The 20,629-nt window shown below is 43.5% G+C and overlaps 1 protein-coding gene across 1 annotated transcript in view; it reads left to right on the top strand.

Moving 5' to 3' along the window:
* Positions 1-19,550, top strand: part of Cplane1 (ciliogenesis and planar polarity effector complex subunit 1) — an 86,120-nt gene extending 66,570 nt beyond the window's left edge. The window contains exons 45-53 of the mRNA XM_052159843.1: positions 1,213-1,377; positions 4,702-4,732; positions 7,607-7,738; positions 8,834-8,999; positions 10,856-10,914; positions 11,440-11,607; positions 12,708-12,811; positions 17,876-18,051; positions 18,861-19,550. Of these exons, the coding sequence (XP_052015803.1) occupies positions 1,213-1,377; positions 4,702-4,732; positions 7,607-7,738; positions 8,834-8,999; positions 10,856-10,914; positions 11,440-11,607; positions 12,708-12,811; positions 17,876-18,051; positions 18,861-19,037 (1,178 nt within the window). The 3' untranslated portion in view covers positions 19,038-19,550. The remainder of the gene's footprint in view (positions 1-1,212; positions 1,378-4,701; positions 4,733-7,606; positions 7,739-8,833; positions 9,000-10,855; positions 10,915-11,439; positions 11,608-12,707; positions 12,812-17,875; positions 18,052-18,860) is intronic.
* The last annotated feature ends 1,079 nt before the right edge of the window (positions 19,551-20,629 follow it).

Here is a 20,629-nt window from a genome sequence, read left to right as displayed (position 1 = left end):
GCCTGACCTCAAAAATACCCTTCCTACTTGCGAGCTGACACCACTGCTCCCCACCCTATGCCTAATCTTCTTCTTTATTTTCATGTTATGTTACACGGGTGTTTTCCATATATGTATGTGTGTACCACATGTATGTGTCTTTATGTGTCCTGTGTCTGTATCTGCAAGCATTTCATCCTCACATCCATTCTTTCCAAGTCTGGGACTGGTGAGCTATACCCACCTTTGAAAATAGCTTTACTGTCTAGCAGACTGCAGAATTCCCACCTATTTTCTGACTCTAGTGTTTCCCTCGCTGTTTGGAGGCATTGTCCCAGTAGTCATTGACTTCTCTAATGGTTGAATATACAATGCCTATGTGCTGTCAGTCTAATTGCTGCTTTAAAATCTTTGGTTGTTTTAAAATTTGCTTTTTACTCGTTTTTCCTTTTTTGAACCAATGCCTAGGTATGAATTTCTGTCTTACCCCTAAGTAGAGTCTCCTCTTTGCAGAGTTAACATTGGGAAGTTTATACTATTTCCATCCCCTTCCCCTCTGTTCTGAAATGCTGTTCAGTTAATTTTGGACCTTGATCTAGTTATTTAATCTTTTAAATTTACATGTTTGTTTATTTGCTTGGTGGCGGGGCAATGCACACCTGGAGGTCAGAGGCCAACCTGAGGGAGACGTTTCTCTCCCGTGTGAGTCCTGAGGTTCTCATCCTTGGCAGCAAATACATTCATCTGCTAAGCCATCTCACTGGTTCCTATTGCGGTTTTGTTTTGCATATGTGTGTGTGTGTGTGTGTGTGTTTTGTTGGTTTTGTTTTTGTTTTTTTCGAGACAGGGTTTCTCTGTATAGCCCTGGCTGTCCTGGAACTCACTCTGTAGACCAGGCTGGCCTTGAACTCAGAAATCCGCCTGCCTCTCTGTCTCCCAGAGTGCTGGGATTACAGGCGTGCGCCACCACTGCCAGGCTGCGTGTGTATGTTTTTAACACTTCACAATCTCTTCATCTTTAGGGCTCAGTAGTGTCCTCACTGCTCCTTCTCCAGATCTGCCCTCTGGTTCACTGACTGCTTTCTGTTGACCTCATTGCCCCGTTGGTTCACTATTAAAGTTTGGTGACTGTCTTAGTAACTAAAACATGGTTTCCAAATCTTACTGTTTCTGCCATGGTTTCTTATCTTTTCCTTTTATGTTTTTCATAATTGTATGCCTGCATTGGATTAGTGTCTCTCAAGACTCAAGAGGATGTGGAATATCAAAACGATGCAGAGGAGGCTTCAGAGACTGAATTTTCAGCAATAGAAAATCATTCTAGCCAGAAAGCCTACACATGCCCTTCTGTGGGGGCTGCTGCTTGCTCTTCCGTGGGCTGGAATATCACGTCTCCTGGTACTGCTCTTCATTTCTTAGATTTATATATTCTAGTGTTGCATTGAAGTGTTATCAAACTACCTGGGAGGGGGTACAGGTATAAAGGTTTATGAATTAATTTTATAATACTAATTTCAGGAAAGAAAAAATTTAAACATGCCATTAACATAAAAAGTCATAAGTATTTCAAACTATCTATAGTAATTAGTAATATTTAATTTTATAAAAATTGAGATGTTAATTATTAGAATGTTAAAATTTAATCTATAACAGTACTGTTGGTTATCTGCCACATACTGTGGTTCCTTTGTAAGGTTGGTGGTGAGGGAGGAGCGCCATTATTCTCACTGCACAGTTGAGGCTGAGGTGTAGACAGAGGTAGAGCCGCGGTTTGATTTCATTTGGAGATGTATCATTATTGCGAGGACATTCAGGCATGTGAATAATAGGTATAACATTTCTTACAGAACCCATGGAACCTGGATACATTGAAATATTTTCCTCTGGTATTTAATGCATGATTGTAAACTTGAAAAGAAATCATATTACTGTTCTTTTTAATAATACAAGAACTCCAGTGCCTTAAGTAGGAGTCCCCGTCCAGGCTGGCCTCTTGTAAAAACGTGGCAAATCTCGCTGCCGTGCTCAGTTCCGACCACAAAATAGCTTGGAGTATTCTCTTCTGCAACTTCCACTCAAAAAAAAAAAAAAAAAGCTAATGGAAAATAATTGGTTGGCTGGGGTTGGATTTTAATTTTAGAAACAGCTATAACATTCCCAAAGACACAGGTTATGCAGAAGGAAGATGGCAGCCCGAGTATAACTATTTAGAATTTAAAATGAAGAATTGTGGTTAATGGGAAAGTACACTGATTAATTCTGCTTAACCATTTCTGAAGGCAGTCCCAAAGGAATTTGAAAAATAGAGTTAGAATAACTACTTTAAATGTTCTTTATGAGGCTGGAGAGATGGCTCAGTGGTTAAGAGTACTGACTGCTATACCAGAGGATTCTTTTCAATTCCCAGCTCGTATGACCCACATGACAGCTCATAACTATAACTCCAGTCCAGGGAATACAGACACACATGCAGGCAAAACACCAATGCACACAAAATAAAAGTAAATCAATCTTAGCTGGGAATCCCAGCACTTGAGAGGCAGATGGATCTTTGAATTTGAGGCTTGCCTGGTCTACAGAGCAAGTTCTAGGGCAGCCAAGAATACAGAGAAACCCTATCTCAAAAAGAAAAAATAAAATAAAAAGGTATTCTTTAGATATAACACTTTAATACTCTCTGACAAAGCCATCTATTTCATTTCTTACAGTCACTTTTCAAACTGTGTCCAGGTTTATAGGTACTGTTTGAGGTTTAAATCTGCAACCAGAACTCACATTGTAGATCAGGCTGGCCTTGAACGCATAGACACCCACCTGCCTCTGCCTCACAAGTGCTGAGAGTAAAGGATGCACCCCCATGTGCAGTTTACAAGATCTGCCTGTAACGTACCATGTCTTTCAGCTTTATCTTTTTCCCCTAAGAGAAAAATGATTAAAATAAACAAGGTATTATTACTGCTGACATCATCTTAGATTTATATAAAATGTTTCACATTTCCTTTAGTTAATTGCTATTAGGAATTCACACTTGCCAGGCATGCTGGCAGACACCTTTAATCTCAGTGCGTGTGAGGCTGGTGGATTTCTGTGAGTTCAAGGCCAGCCTGGTTGGCATTAGCAAGTCCCCAGACACCCAAGGCTACACAGAGAGACCCTGTCTCAAAAAACATTTTTTTTTATGCTTGCCAGATTCTAAGGAGGAAGATAAATCCTTTCAGTGAGGGGTGGGGTGGGGGTGGAGCTAACTGAGCTGGTAGATTGCTGAGCCGTGTTTCTCCACAGCCTCCAGCACCACGTGATGCCGCAGTGGTGGTGCACACCTGTGATGCTAGCACTCAGGAGATGGGCGCAGGGCAACCAGAGGTCCATGTCTTCCTCTGTACCCAAAAGTCTGGGACCAGCCTGGGATAAAGAAGACCCCATCTCTCAAAAAGAAAAATCCTTGACTTGGGGATTAAGAAATAAAATATGTTCTTAGAAAAACCAAAATTATTGTATGTTGAAACACATGCTTATATAAATTTTGAGACAATTTTGGCCAATCTAATAAGACCTTAACAAGGAAAAAAATTTAAAAGGTGTCAGAACACTCTTCCTCTAGAATTTGATTATCTTTCAGGGTCATACATGTAGATGCTTTGCTGAAAGATACATACTTAATTTTGGAAAAGCCTCAAAAATAATGCTCAGGATCTTCTTCTTCCAGGAAGAGTGCTTCTATTTTGAAATTATTTGTTTCCAGGACATACTCTTTTTCAGTTGTCAGAGATGACCTGTCTTCTTTGACTAATTTATACTCCATCATTCTACGAAGGTACTAAGGAAAGGAGGCTGTGTTTTCTGATGTGTTCTACATTACTTGAGACAGAAAAGAAATGTAATCTTAAAATGTAGCTGATACAGGCTGGGGAAATGGCTCAGTGATGCCGAGAATTTGCTCCTCTTGCAAAGGACCCTGGTCCTCTTCCCAGACCTCATTTGTTGGCTTACAACTGCCTGTAAGTCCAGTTCCGGGCTGTCTGATGTCAAATTCTGGCTTCCATGGGACCAGGCATACATAGTGTACTTATATATGTGCACACAAAATATTCATAAACATAAACCCCATAATCTCTAAAAAAATGTAGGTATTATTAATTACTACCAAATCAAATCATGTATATAGAGGAACACACACACACACACACACACACACACACACACACCCACACACACACACACACACACACACACACACACACACACCTTTAGACATTTAAAATGATTTTATTCTGGTTAAATAATTTCTAAATCTGATTAGGAATTGGAGTTGAGAACTGGCCAGGGGTTTGGGCAACCCCCTCAGTAGATACAGGACTCGGCTACTGTGTGAGCATGTTAGTGTGGGTCTGAGGCCTCCACATAAAAAGCTGGGCTCAGCTGGTCTGGAAGACAGAGATGCGACCAGCCAGCTTCAGCGTCAGGGAGAAACCTTGTCTCATAAAGTAAGGCGGAGAGCGATAGAAGGCGGCACTGATGCTAACCTCTAGGCTCTACACATGCACACACACATGTGCACGTGCTTGCACACACATTGGTATACACACACAAATGCTGAACTAAGTTTTTTAAAATATTTTTCATTGAAAATATTTCATACATTTATTCTGTATTCTGTGTATTCTGTGTATTCTGATCATTGACTTAAATCATTGTATTAACAGTAATGTTTCTTTTTTTAAGGTATGAATAACAGCAACGAATTATTTGAAAGGTAAACCTTTTAAGAGTTGATGATTTTAAGTGTGCATGTTAATATGTGTTATGGAAATTTTGTTGTTCCTATGAATGTATAAACTTGTTTGTTTCTCTTGTAGCCTGGCTGTCCTGGACTCGCTTTGTAGACCAGGCTGGTCTCAAACTCACAGAGATCTGCCTGACTCTGCCTCCCAAGGGCTGGGATTAAAGGCATGGCCAAATGTAAACTTTTTGTATTATACTTTTTTGTAGTTTAAAGAGATGAGGCTCTTCCCCACTTTCTTTTCTATTGGCTTTAGTGTATCTGGTTTTATGTAGATGTCCTTGATACACTTGGATTTGAGCTTTGTACAAGGAGATAAGAATGGATCAATTTGCATTCTTCTGTATGCTAATGGCCACTTGAACCAGTTTGGTGAAAATGCTGTCTTTCTGCCACTGGATGTTTTTAGCCCCTTTGGCAAAGATCAAGTGACCATAGGTGTGTGGTTTCATTTCTGGGTTTTCAACTCTGTTCCGTTGATCTACTTGCCTGTCTCTGTGCCAATACCATGCAGTTTTCATCACTATTGCTCAGCTTGAGGTCCAGCATGCTGATTCCCTCAGAAGTTCTTTTATTGTTGAGAATAGTTTTTGCTAAACTGCGTTTTTTTTTTTTTGTTATTGTTGTTTTTGATTATACCAGATGAATTTGCAAATTCCTCTTTTTAACTCTGTAAAGAATTGAGTTGGAATTTCAATGAGGATTGCATTGAATCTGTAGATTGCTTTGGGCAAGATGACCTTTTTTACTATACTAATCCTGCCAATCCACGAGCATCTTCTGAGGTCTTCTTTGATTTTTTTCTTCAGAGACTTGAAGTTCTTGTCATACAGACATTTCACTTGCTTGGTTAGAGTCACACCAAGATATTTTAAATATTATTTGTGACTATTGTGAAAGGGTGTCGTTTCCCTAATTTCTTTCTCAGCCTGTTTATCCTTTGAGTATAGGAAGGCTACTGATTTGTTTGAGTTAATTTTATATCCAGCTACTTTGCTGAGGTTTTTTTTAAATCAGGTTTAGGAGTTCTCTGGTGGAATTTTTGGGGTCACCTAAGTATACTATCATATCATTTGCAAATAGTAATATGTTGACTTCTTACTTTCCAATTTTGTATCCCTTTGACTTTTTGTTGTCTAATTGTTCTGTCTAGGACTTCGAGTACTATATTGAACAGGTAGGGAGTGGACAGCCTTGTCTAGTTCCTGATTTCAGTGGGATTGCTTTAAGTTTCTCTCCATTTAGTTTGATGTTGGCTACTGGTTTGCTGTATATTGCTTTTACTATGTTTAGGTATGGGCCTTGAATTCATGATCTTTCCAAGACTTTTATCATGAAGGAGTGTTGGATTTTATCAAATACTTTCTCAGCATCTAATGAAATGATCATGTGGTTTCTTTTCTTTGAGTTTGTTTATGTAGTAGATTACATTGATGGATTTCCTTATATTGAACCATCCCTGCATACCTGGGATGAAGCCTACTTGATCATGGTGGATGATCTTTTTGATGTGTTCTTGGATTCAGTTTGTGAGAATTTATTGAGTATTTTTGCATTGATATTCATAAGGGAAATTGGTCTGAAGTTCTCTCTCTTTGTTGGATCTTTGTGTGGTTTAGGTGTAAGTGTAATTGTGGCCTCATAGAATGAATTAGGTAGTGTTCCTTCTGTTTTTATTTTGTAGAATAGTGTGAAGAGTGTTGGTATTGGGAATGGGTATTTTAGGAAACTGGGGAAGGTTTATATTAGCTGTTTTAAAACTGGTGAGTAGACTGCAATAGACTGCATTGGCTGCATTCTCTTACATTATGTGTTAAGATACAGCACTTAATACCATAGTTCCTTGTAATGAGTCATAGCAACACCATGTGCCCTGTATGAACATAGCATCATTATAGTGCTGTTCTCACCAAAACACAGTGTGATTTAACCAGGAGCAAAATGGTGGTGTACCAAGGAACATTTCATAAGAAGACCAGCTATGTTTTCTCAAAAGCATCAAGGTCATAAAAAATGCAAAGGTTCAAATTGTTTTAGATTTGAGAAGACAGATGTCAAGACAACTATACCAAATCCACAGTTGACTCTGGGTAGAAAAGGGACATTAGTGGAACAATTAGAAAAATATGAATCTATTCTATAGACAATTAATAGTACGTCAAGCCATGATTTTGATATAAGATGAAAATTATGTCAGGTAATCACATTTGCAGAAGCTGAGTAAGTGTATATTGGAGTTTTATTAATTTTTTATTACATATATTATGTTTTACCTATATGTATAGTTATGTACCAGTTGAGTGCCACATGCCCATGGGAGCCAAAGAGGGCATCAGCTGCCCTGGAATTGGAGTTGTAGACGGTTGTGAGTCACCATGTGGATGCTGGGACTTGAATCCACATCCTCTGGAAGAGGAGCCAGTGCTCTTAACTGCCATCTTGAGCCATCTCCCCAGCCCAAGTGTTATTACTTTGTTGCTGCTGTTGTTTAATATGTGTTTGTGTGTATGTGCCCATGAGTGCCCACGGAAGCCAGAGGCTTTGGATCTCTGCATCTTGTGGTCATTGTGAGCCACCTGATGTAGGTGCTAGACCCTTTGGAGCAGTGAGTGTCTTTAATCACTGAGCCATCTCTCCTACCCATTTTGCTACTTTCTTAAAGTTTGGAACCATTTCAGATGAACTGTTAAAAAATTTTTCCTCTGGGCTTAGAGCTCATTTTCTGAGAGCATCTATGAAATCATGATAACTAAACTTTTCTACTGAGCGATCCCAGAATTATAGAAATAAAGGTAAGAATAATGTGACTAAATTATAAACTTAAATTCCTGAATTTTTATTTGCAAGTGTTTCAGAAGATCAGCTCCAGGTGACTGGCTTGACGGATATTGCTGACATCATTGATGACCTTATAACTAAAAGCGGAGTGTCCAGCCACGAGCTTGGCTTAACAGAACATCAAGCTAGAAATATAGCCAGGTAAACGATGGAAGTGCATACATGCTAGGCATGGGCCCTGGGCCTTGTGTGTATGTACAGATAAGGCACATACATACACTGGGTCTCGTGTGTGTGTGTGTGTGTGTGTGTGTGTGTGTGTGTGTGTATGTGTGCGCACGTGCTTGAGATTATCTCAGGGCCTTCCCCATATACACTGTACCATTGAAAAACGCTCCAACCTCTGAAGAATCTAATCCACTTAAAATAATTGTAGTTCAAGACTATTTAAAATTTGCCAGATAAATTTGGTTTTATGAAGCAGATTTGCAGCTCAGAATAGTTTTCCTAATGAAGTAGCTGTGCGGTGTGCCTGTGCTGTCTCCTCTCGATACCAGCACACTCATTCACTGTCACTTAGCTGAGCACATCAGGGTCCTGAGAGCTTCCCCCAGACTCACTGTGCTATACCGACAACAGAAGTCATTAAAGATTGACTCATGGTACTTGATCCTAAATCCTAATCCTTGGCTGCATTTTTAATAGCATTTCTGTGGAACAGTAAAGTGCATTTCCTCCGTCCTTCCTAGATGGGTCACGGCTGGCATCCAGTCATGCCTCCTTCGTTTCTAGGTTTGCTTATATAAAATAGGCACGCTTGTCAGGGGTGGTGGCATAGCATACCAGGAATGTGGAAGCAGGGGGATGCCGGCTTTGAGTCCAGCCTGGGCTATACAGAGATACTGTCACAAAGAAGAATTTAACTTAGAGTTAATAGAATTTAATTTGATTCAGTAGAACTGAATTTCCAAGTACAATTATTAACGTATCAAAATACAATGCATTACAATCAAATTCAAAAAGGTGGTACTAAAAAACAGAGCACAAAAAAGACTTTAAACTTTTAAAATTGTATGTGTGTGTGTCAGAGTGTGTGCACATGTGCATGCAAGTGCCCATGGAAGCCAGAACCTTCAGGTCCCCTTGGAACTAGAGAGACAGATGATTGTGACCCACCCAACCTGGATGCCTCGAGAAAACTTGGGTTCTCTACATGATCAGCGGAGGCTGACTAAAGAGCGTAAGTATGTGGTCATCAAGTGTATTGAAAAGCCCACCATCCTTCCTGGTTCCCAGGATTCAGCATCCTCCTGGGCGATGCCCCCAAAGAACTGACAAGGAGAGAAGAGAGGTTAAAGCCTGGATGAAAAGAAAGCGGAAGGAACGCATGGCAGAGTACTTAGGTCAGCTGGCGGAACGGAGGGGGCGGGAGCGCGAGCCCTTCTGCCCCACAAGCAGCCGGGTAAGTCTGGGGTGTCCAGGAAAGGGGCTCTCACAAAGCACCCAGGTTTGTTTTCTGGCAGATATTCAGGTAAAAGATGAGTGTAATTTAGATTTCTTTTTTATTGAGTAGATAGGAAAAGTTAGTTACCTGATCAAAGTAACCTGATCAAAGTATTGTGCAAACTGTGTTCTATTTAATGAATTTAAATATGAATGAAAGGCTAATTAAGGCTCTGTTGTTTTAAACAAAGAGGTTGACTGTGTGGCTAGTTGGAGTTACGTCTTCATTTTCAGTGGGACTCCTTGGTAGCTGATAGAAAGCAGTGAGTGTGCTGTTAGAAGAGACGGCCCATGTATACCAAAAATCCATTTCATTAGGAGAACATCTATTTTGAGCTGTAAATATGCTTCATAAAACTAAATTAAAATCTGGCAAGTTCTAACTATTTTTGAACTACAGTTATTTTAAGTGGCTTAGATTCTTCAGAGGCTGGGGTGTGATCCAGTGGAAGGAGTGTGTCCAGAATGAAGAAATGTTCAGTGATTAATTCAGAGAAGTCAAGTTTGGTTGTCCGGACCCACTGCAGGCAGATGCCAATCCCTGTGATTCAGAGCCTCGGAACTCCTGGGACACTTCCACTCCTGTGTGCGATTCACACAAACGAATATGCATAGCATGTTATCTACACAAACATATGCACAATAAATGTAACCTACAGAGAATTCTTTTGGAAACGTGGTCCCTGACTGGCCTAGTGATTAGTACAGAACTGATTACAAGTCTTCCAGCCTCCACGCACATATCTACACATAGATACATACAAATAAATGAACATGAATCATGTAGTTTACTTACCTGACTCTGGGAGAAAGTCTGTGCTGTTAATATAACTTTCTTAATTTTTTTAAAAGATTTATTATATGTAAATACACTAGCTGTCTTCAGACACTCCAGAAAAGGGAGTCAGATCTCCTTACAGATGGTTGTGAGCCACCATGTGATTGCTGGGATTTGAACTCAGGACCTTCGGAAGAGCAGTTAGTGCTTTTAAGCACTGAGCCATCTCTCCAGCCCCCAATTCTTCCTTTTTAAATTATGTTATGTGTGTGCCCATCTTGCCTCCATGCATGCGTATGCATCATGTGCCTGCCTGGTGCTCATTGCAGGCCAGCAGAGAGGGCATTGGGTCATCTGGCACTGGTTACTGATAGTTGAAAGCTGCCCTGCGGGGGCTGGAAATAATACCTGGAGTCTCTGGGTGAGCAGTCAGTACTGTATTCACTGAGCCGTCTCAGCCTACAGAACACTTGAAATAACCTGGTAGGTCCCATTGACACTTTCAAGTCTACTGAGTATGTAACCTTGACATGTATAGAGATAGACGTCTGTGTTCTCCTTTCCACTAGTGATGGGCTCTGGTCCACTGTCGGATATAAAAACCAGACAGATTTGTGTACATTTAGAGTAAATTAATTGTAAAGGTATAAGGACAAGTTCTGAGGGTCGGATTTCTCTTTATATCATAGGGTCCCAGGAATCAAACGTGGGTCTTAAGATTTGGCAGGAAATGTCTTTACTTGCTAAGCCATCTTGCTAGCCCTAACACACACATTTTGAAAATAAGTCATGCACTAGGTTTTTGGAAACAAGGTCTCTCTGTTCAGTCCAGGCTAACATGAAATTCACAATCCTGCTGCCTCAGTCACCTAAGTGTGAATTTCATGGTGTTTGATTCTAAGATTACAGTTTACACTGAGAGAGAAAACCTTCTCAAATTTGACAGTTTTTTGCACTTTTGTAAACACCAGAAGAATGTCTAGTGCCTTCATTGTTGGGCCTGAACAGTAATGAACTAACTGATATTTCCTGTGCAGTTGTCTATGACTTCAAGGCAGATCAGGCAAAGACAGAAGATGAAGTGTGAGAAGGATCGGTAAGTGCAGAAGCCGTGGCGCGACGCCTTCTCCAGTGTGCGGGGTGCACAGTAGGGTCTGTCAGGAAACAGGGCGTTACGGGAGAAACCATTTTAAGAAAAGAAAGCTGCTTAGGTATTTGCTTCCAAATATTGCTTGGATGAACTAGCAGTCAATTTTGATGACTTGTTTCTGCCTCCACCCCCCCACCCCCATGCCCAACTTGGATTCATCTGGATGTGTCTGAAAGGCCTCAGAAGCCAGATGAACAAGCACCTTTGTCAGTCACCATTACGTCGCTTCTCTGAACCTTGATGTCATTATGCACCCAGGCTGGCCTCGAAGCCATCTTCCTGCTTCAGCCTCCCAAATACAGAATTGATAAGTGTGGGCACAGCACCTGTCTCTGCAGTACATAGTGACCCGCTGTGCTGCCCACTGATCCCAAGAGCTCTGCTGAGCGGGAAGGATCTGTAAAGCCTGTGCTTCTCCCTGAAGGGAACAGAAAAGGACCGAGAAGGTGACATTCAGTTTCCCGTCTACAGGCAGCAGCTGTCTGACCACTACAGTCAGCGACTCTCACAAGCATACTGTCTGATGAATGAACTGCTGTCTGACTCCGCACAGATAACCGCTCCTGCGGATAAACCCTTTCCTCACAGACACCCCTCGGCTCAGCATCCCAGACGGCAACCGTGCTCCTCTCCAAAGAGGTGAGATGGACAAGGCCTGGCCTATGTAATCAGGGCTCAAACAGCGTAGCACTGAGACAGGGTCTCCCGCCTACCAGGGTGGCTGTGGACTTGCTATGTGGTCAGTGATGACCTTGAACATATGATCCTCCTGCCTCTGCCTCCTGATGACCAGGACTACACACCATTTGTGCAGTGCTGGGGATGATACCCGTTGCCTTATGCACGGTATACACATACTAAGTCGCATCTCCAGCCCCAGTGCAGCACTTTTATGTCATAGTTGAATTGTGTCCATCTATGCTACCTGGAGCTATAATGATAAATGCAAGAAAAAAATTAGCTCCGTAATTATGAACCCTTACAAATTTATAGAATCACCAAGGAAAAGGTAAGAAGTCATTAATGTGTTAAATTTCTAAATAAGCTACAACAGAGCATTTTGGAATATGTGAAGTAAGGACGTTTGGTATCTGGGCAGTCGTTTCTTCATTTTCTATGAAGATTAGCTTCTACAGTTTGCCTCTTAATTCCTCCCTCCCCCTACCTGCTGTTTTCTTTCTGGTAGGAGGCTCCCACCCTCCCTCTCCATCCATACAGCTCTGTGCTCCCCTCCGACCCTGTCCAGTTAGGCCCGCCTAGCTGCACCCGCTGCTGCGGTGGGTTAGAGATGAGTCCAGTGGGGGGAGTGCTGCTCATGGCCAGTGCCAAAGCTCACAGATGTGAGTGTCAGGAAGTCAGGGTTCTTACACAGAACATCAACGTTTCCTGCAGTAAAATATGGCACAAGCATAAGTACGCTGCTAGGTATATGGAGATTGGAAATGGGGTAGATATTTCTAAAAAATAGTATTTGACTTTTTAAAAAACAATGTTTTGGGCAGGGGGTGGCGCACGCCTGTAATCCCAGCACTCTGGGAGGCAGAGGAAGGCAGATTTCTGAGTTCGAGGCCAGCCTGGTCTACAGAGTGAGTTCCAGGACAGCCCTGTCTCAAAAAAAAAAAAAAAAAAAAAAAAAAAAAAAAACCAATGTTTTATGTCTGAGGTAATACTGCAGTACAGAGTCATTTAGAGTTTTTAAATATACTAAAGTTTTAATAACTGTGTGATATCTACTTTAGAGGGAATGCGCATGAACAGAAATCTGTAAATAGACCTGGAGGAGGTGGACATAGTTCCAGATTAAGTCATCTCCGGAAGGGGGACCCTTTGGGGCAGCCCCGAGGTAAGACCTGAGGCTTCCTTGTGTTTTGTGATTTGCCTGTGTTCTTGGTAGTCTCCAAAATTATTAATAAAAGCCATAAAAATCTTAATAAGTAAAAGGTCTGATTCCAGCAGAGAGCGTAGTGTTGAGAATTGTTTAGCTACCCCAGGATTGCCCTGTGACTCTGAGATGGCAGTACTCCGATTTCCAGTGTGAGCGGCCGTGCCTGGCTCGTGGCTGCTCCGTGTCTGAGAGAAAAGCCTTGGGTTCCATGGAGTATCCTGTTAGAGTTGTCCACTTCAAGCTGTTGTTATTGCCTTGTTACCTTGTGTTAGGACTGTGGCCATCACCCCGCTGTGCTGTGGTTTACCTCACCTGCTCCTGCAATAGCTCACATACACAGACTTCCGAGTTTTCCCCATAGCCGCAGGCCATCAGAAGAGCACCTCAGCCTTCTAGATTAACTAGGAATGTAGACAGATGTCATTGCATGTGGCTGTAATATGTTCAGTTTTAAATTTATCTTCATTTATGCATGGAAGTCAATGTTTAACTTGCATAGTTGCTCTGAAGATGCTGTAGTTAGTCCAAGATTTGGTCCATAGTAGGCTAATTCATTTTTTTTTTTTAAAGATTTTATTTTAGTTAAATACACTGTAGTTGTCTTCAGACCCTCCAGAAGAGGGAGTCAGATCTTCTTACGGATGGTTGTGAACCACCATGTGGTTGCTCGGATTTGAACTCAGGACCTTTGGAAGAGCAGTCTGTGCTCTTAACCGCCGAGCCATCTCTCCAGCCCATAGGCTAATTCTTTGACTATACCAACACCTTGGTTGACATCTTTGTATTGACCCTTATATGGGACAAATGAGATACTTGAATAACTACCTGAAAATGGCTGGTTAGCTTTTATTTTTTTCTTAAACATAGTTGTATGTAAACAGATAATTGTTTAACAATATTAACAAAGTATTACAGCATTTATACCACATCAAATGGCCAAATGCCTGTTACTTTGTTTTAAAAAGGTCCAGGTTTTAGAATCTTCCAGCTCTGCTACGTACATTGGGTCTTCAGGTATATTATTATAATCTGATTCTCAAATCTGGTGTGAAGATATACACTCAAAGTCTCAGCACTTGGAAATACAGATATGAAAGGATCAACAGTTAAATATAGATAAGCAAGCTGGCTGGTGACTCACACCTTTTATCCCAGCACTCTGGAAGCAGGTGATCTGTGAGAGTTCAAGGTTAGCCGGGCTCTACAGAATGAGTTCCAGGATAGCTAAGGTCTCTGTTATAGAGAAACCTTGCCTCAAAGAACAACAAAGCTCTCCTGGTGAGGTACACATGGAAGTCCCACCTGCTTGAGAGGTTAAGGCCAGAGGAACACTTAAGGCCATGAGTTCAAGACCAGCTTAGGCAGCATACTGAGATCCTGTCTCAGTAAGTAGACAGATAGGTTAATAACTGTCTGCTAGCAGGATGGATAGCTCAGCCGGGGACAGTGCCTCCTGCCAAGCCCCGTGGCCTGAGTTCAGTCTCTGGAACCCCTGTGAAGGTGGAGAAGAGAGTAGATTCCTGCAGGCTGTCCAACATGATGTTTTTAAAAGTTACTGAGTATTTTAAGTATAGCATAAGGCAAATAGCTGTTACTAGCCTTTGAGATTATGAAGCCTAAATATTGTTCTTGATAAAATTTAAGTTTCTGTTTTCTCTAGGACTTTACTGTTAACAGGCTTTCTAGCTGCCAGAATCCTCTAAGGACATCAAGTTTAGTAAAAGTAATTTTCCTCTTCCTTTAAAGGCCTGCATTTTAGTTCAAATGAGCTGAGTTTATTGGGTGTCTGTAGATGTCATCAAGTTGACAGTTGAGATTAACTATCCCATGTCCTATGAATCTTATACCTGTGAGGATGTAGACAGGCATTTCTCAGAGTCAGAAGTTGGCTGTGGGTCCTGAGCAGCACAGGAGGGCCGGTGCCATGGGTTAGTTCAGGCTCCTCGTGCTCGAGCGTGGTGATCGGTTGGCACCCTGAGGAGCATTGTCTGCTGTCCTTAAATGCAGAAGACTCAGAACGAGTCTAGGTAGAGTTCCTTTTTTTAAATCAGTATCTTATATGCATTGGTGTTTTGGCTGCATGCATGCAGGGCCCACTGAGGTCAGAAGAGGGTGCCCTGCCTGGTGGTGCACACCTTTAATCCCAGCACTTGGGAGGCAGAGGTAGGCAGATTCCTGCGAGTGTGAGGCTAGCCTGGGCTACAGAGTGAAACCCTGTCTCAAGCAAAACAAAAATTATCAAAATAAATAGATATTACAAGCAGGTGATAACCAAAGGATTGAAAGTAATGTGTCTCTATCAGCTAAAATAGACTTCAAGTCAGAAATTTTATATGAAACAAAGAAGTTCATCACTTAATGATGAAGGGCTCAGTTTGTTAGGAAGGCAAAACCATGTGAGTGTGTGTTCATGAGCTGTGCGCCACATTCATAAATTAAATACTCAGGGCATGGAGGGGCAGCTGCTCGGTGTCTCTGCGGTGCTGGGGATTCAACCCAGGGCTGCACCCTGCCGGGAGCCAGGCCAGGCCTTAGCAAATGTTACTTATTACCACAACAAAAGCTAAAAGGACAGTATATTCTACAAGTAGTACAAAGAAGTGTAAAGGAAACTAGAAAGACAGTTTCCAAGACTGACAGGACACAGACAAGTGGCTCTGCTGTGCGGTAATGCGTACCCTGAAGGACAGATTCTTCACGGAGGAGGAGGGGGAGGACATGATAGAAATGTCAAGTGGAGAAGAGAAAGAGATAAATATAAGGTTCAAAACAGAATTGACAACCCCTAGCCAGACAGTGATGGCACACACGTTTAATACTAGCATTCAGGAGCCAGAAGCAGGTGGATCTCTGAGCTCAAGGCCAGCCTGTTCTACAAAGCAGTTCCAGGACAGCCAGGGTTGTCACATAGAAAAACCAACCAACAAACAAAACCTCCTCAAATGTTTAAGATCAGAAGAAATAAAAGGAGTCCCAAGGGAGTGTTATGGGCAGTTAGATACGATCAGATTTGATGATTGGAAAGAAATGGAGAACTCCTCTGTAGGAAAAAACTCAACCTACCAAGCTGAGTCAGTGAGAAACGTGCAGGCGGCAGAAGTGTTTGTCACGGATGGGGAGGACTCAGTCTATGATGCACCACTGTGTAGAAGTCACAGATGTCCCTTACATGGGTTCTCAATACAAACTAGACAATGACAGTCATGTGTAGAGAGAAACTCTCGTGCAGGTGTAAAAGCATTCGCCTTTGTCAAAAGTCTTTGTTCAGTGATCTGAGGTAGGAGTTCTGGCAGAGAGAGAGAGAGAGAGAGAGAGAGAGAGAGAGAGAGAGAGAGAGAGAGAGGGAGAGGGAGAGAGGGAGAGAGGGAGGGAGGGAGAGAGGGAGGGAGGGAGGGAGAGAGAGAGGGAGGGAGAAAGAGAGGGAGGGAGAGAGAGAGGGAGGGAGAAAGGGAGGGAGAGGGGGAGAGAGAGGGGGAGAGGGGGAGAGGGGGAGAGAGAGGGGGAGAGAGAGAGGGGGAGGGAGAGAGGGAGAGAGGGGGAGAGAGGGAGAGAGGGAGAGGGGGAGAGGAGAGAGAGAGGGGGAGAGGAGAGAGAGAGGGGGGGAGAGAAGAGAGAGAGAGGGGGGAGAGAGAGAGAGAGGGAGAGGAGAGAGAGAGAGAGAGGGAGAGGAGAGAGAGAGAGGGAGAGAGAGAGAAAGAGGAGAAAGAGGAGAAAGGAGAAAGAGGAGAAAGAGAGAAATTCTGGGAAACAGGCTTGAGAAATTGGCCAGTAATGCTGAAGGAGACAGAAGCATGAAACTGAGAAGGTAGCAGCCTCATGACTCTCAGAGAATAAATGGGGGTCTGGCGGGAACTCGAGGAGACAGGCACACAAACCTGAGGTAACTAACCAGAAGAACAGAGCCACAACCAGTGGCCTAAGCATTTCGTAATAGTCTGCGTCCTCAGTTCTGGGAACAGAAGGAAAGAACAGGAAATGTGGACTAGAGGACAAAGGATACAGAGTAGCAAATGTGTAGCTAGATGCCCCAAAGAGCTGATGGACAGCATGGGGCAGCATGTTGTATTGGGTTCTCCATGGGAGGGTAGTGAAGAATGGGTAACTGTCGCCTGGTGAATTGTTATTGACTTTATTGTACCGTAGTACTAACCCACTTTATCATCAGTATGTTGTCGCCCTAGTAACCATTCTACCATGTGTGTGTATTTTCATAATCAGTTTAAAATTTATAAAAATTAAAGCTTTGATCACACTGGAGAGTGGAAAATCCTATGCACTGTTTCACAGAAATGCTTGTTGTACTCTCTCTCAAGATTATATTGGCCAAATAAAGAGGAAATCATGATTCAGAGAGAAGGAAACTACAGGGATGTCTTGGGTAAAGTTAGGATTAACGACAGCTGTCATCTTATGGTCTCTGGGGACACCATTTATATCAGTACTTCTCGGTCTGGGGATCATGACCCCTTCACAGGTGTTGCCTAAGGCCATCGAAAAACTCATAACAGTAGCAAAATTACAGTTATGAAATAGCAATAAGATAATTTTATGGTTGGGGTCACAGCATTTAGGAAAGTTATATTTATTGCACCAAACATGGCATTCTATGATGTTTAGATGACAAGTTAACTATGGCAGACAGGGTGTGGGATTGTGTGGGGTTTACAGCCTATGCTGACCTCTGGTTCATATCCTGAGCATGGGAAGGAATGGCCCGGCTGCCCACATTGTCTGCCTCGAAGACATCCCACCCTTAATGGTTATGAGTTGACTCTCCACCTGGGGCCGCCTTTCCATCTTTTCTTCCCTTCCCGGTTGTTTTGAGACAATGTCTCCTCACTAGTGGTTGTTGCTCTAGAGATGGAATCACCATTACTTTCAAATCAAAAGAGGTGGTGAGAATTCAGTGTCCATGTCACCTCCAGACCTTGTGGCTTGAATTCTCGGGAACAGACGTGTGCCTTAGCCTTGGCAGTGGGGTCCCAGTCAGTCAGTTCTGTGTGTGCTGCTTTCCCTCTACAGGCTCTAAGCCTCCATGTTGGAGCCAGCAGCCTACGAGAAGCCATGGAGCTGTTGTGGTTCCTCCAGTACAGGAGGCGTGCACAGAGGATGAGAGGGAAGAGATGGTGGTGAGTCCCTGGACTCTGCCCTCCGAAATCCACAGGATTCTTCATGACAGGCCCGCGTCCCTCCTGCAGGTAACCGCTGCCCGCACTCTGCAGCCGGCTTCCTCTGTGCGCGTACACGCTTGTTTTGTTTGAGGCAGGAGCTCACGGCCTCTGTTGGGCTTTGTTTGGTGTTTTCATTTTCTTTCAGCCCAGTGATAAATTTCCAACATTTTCTAGTGCTTTTCCCAAAATAAGTATCATGGTCCTTCTGTTGTTTTATCTGGATTTCTAAACCGTCTATGTCTGACTTAACTGTTCCACAGAGTCTCTTAACCGTTCCACAGAGTCTCTTCATTTCCCTGTGTTTTTGTGCTGTATTGGCGGGCTAGCAAGTCCCCATGTCCACCCTGCGTCTGCTGGGTTAGAAGGCATGCAGCCACCTGAGTCTTCTCTGTGGGCGCTGGGGTCTAACCCAGGTCTTCATACTTGAGCAGCGAGCACTCGCACCGCTGAGCCCGCTCTCACGCTGGCTTGCTACCCCATGACCCACTTGAGAAGTCTAGACAAGCTTCCACCATGATATAAGGTTGAGGTTATCCTCGAACTTGTGATCCTCCATTTTGGAGTGCTAGAATTATAGGCATGCCTACTATGCTATGCCCTGCTCCTAGGGTTTCAAACCATATCAGCAGATAAGTCTAGCTAGCAGAATTCTCCCTAACTTACATTATTAATTAAAAAGAAAGTACAGAGAACAGATTACTGTACAGCAGGTATCAGACCCCATCTTGATCTGACGCCCACATGTGTGTCATGTGACAGTTCCTTGTCAGTGCACCCACGTTCCCACATCCCCTGTACCTCTTTGATAGACCACAGCTGTTTCTCCAATCCCACAGGACATGTCGCCGGCTGAAGAGGAAGAGCGTGAGCCCTCTCTTTTGGCGGGTGGCATGGACAGCGTGTCTGAGAGCACGGGCAGCATCCTCAGCAAACTTGACTGGAAAGCCATTGAAGACATGGTGGCCAGCGTGGAGGACAAGAGCCCGTCTGTGCACTGGGCCCTGGACCAGTAGGACCTGCATAGCATTCTCTCTCCAGAGGCTCACTGATGTGCTGCTCCTCACAGTTTTGTGGGTTAAAGGCTGTGAAATACTAAACTTTACACCCTGCAGCCACAGGCTTCTCTGGGCTGACCCTTCTAAGATGGAAAGCAAACATGCATCGGTGATACCGCCTTTCCGGGGACGGGTTGTTAACGAGAGAAAAAGTACTATGTTTACATGGGACGCATCTTAAATACATGTCAAGCCAGGTTTTCACGATAATTACTTCAAATAAAAAAAGTTGTATCTGCTGCTTCCTTTACTGCCCTCTGTGTTTCCAGAAACTCCTTACCAGGGAACCTCCTGCTGCTGAGGAGGAAATCAGTCTGTGTTTTAAGGCTCAGTTGAAAACCCTGCAGTTGAGCAGAGGAGTGACAGGAGCCCCCCCTCCCCAACCCACCCCCGACCTGCGTCCTGTGCTCTGTCTGGCCTGGTAGGTCTGGGGGAAGTCATGGGTGAGTGCTTCAGATGGCGAGGGCATGGAAATCCTGGGTATTCAACCCTAATCCTGTGTTTAGTGTGTTTTGTGTGTGTGTGTGTGTGTGTGTGCGTGTGGGCGCACCGTGGCACCCGTGTGCGGTTACAAACCAGCTTGCAGGAGTAGGTCCTTGGGCTTAAACTTGATGCTGCCATCAGGCTAGGCAGAAAGCCCCTTCTCCCTGCAGGGCCACCTCACTGCCCACATCGGAGAAGGCTATGAACTATCCCGACCCCCTAACTCTGTGATATCAGATGTTTCCCATGTTATCCCGCTAAAGAGCATCATTTAACATAAGCGAGATAATCAACTTATTTTATTCTTACAATCTCTTAGAGGTGCGTGTGGCCAGTTTTCATAAGCTTGTATCATAGGGCTCAGAATGTAGTGTCTGCCTACTGCGTGCAAGGCCCTGACTGTGATCCCTAGCACCACAGAATAAAATTGTGTGAAATTTTAACACTAAAATTTTTGTTTCCCTCATCTCCTCCATTTTTGGGTGTTAAGGATTCATGCCAGGTCATTCCAGAGGGATCTGAGGACTGTAGCTCTCTGCTCAGCTGGCGGAGAGGCCTCATCAGCGTTGCCCCTGTCCTGCATGTGTGACTCCCAACGGTTCTGCTGTTGATGGCAGGCTGGGTCTTGGGCTGTGTCTTGTTCCACTGTAGCCACGGTTGACGTAAAGCCCCTTCTTCCTGCCCCGTTATGGCTCCTCATCCCTGCTTCCTATCACTGGGTCAGCCTTCTGTAGTTTACCCGCCCCTGCCATCTCTGGGCCCCAGCAGTGCCGGTTTTCTCCTTTAGCTGGTTTACCTGTGCCAACTCTTAATCCACACCTCCTCCTCCTCCTCATGCCCCTCCTGTTAACGCTGAGAACACGGTACAGACATGCAATTGGACATCCATCCAGAGATTACCCTTACTACAGGAGCATCAGGTGACCTTGGTAATCCTCTGTCACCACCGACAGGTCTTTCCAACAAAAGAGAGAAATATGCTAGTTGAGTGACAGCACAGGTCAGATACTTAGTAGCAGTACATTCCATCCAGACACTGCTTCTTTATGAACAGCAGCCCATGTGAC

Source organism: Apodemus sylvaticus, chromosome 16, assembly GCF_947179515.1.
Source record: "Apodemus sylvaticus chromosome 16, mApoSyl1.1, whole genome shotgun sequence".
Taxonomy (NCBI): Eukaryota; Metazoa; Chordata; class Mammalia; order Rodentia; family Muridae; genus Apodemus; species Apodemus sylvaticus.
The sequence above is the reverse complement of the archived record's forward strand: the minus strand, read 5'-3'. Positions and strand labels throughout refer to the sequence as shown.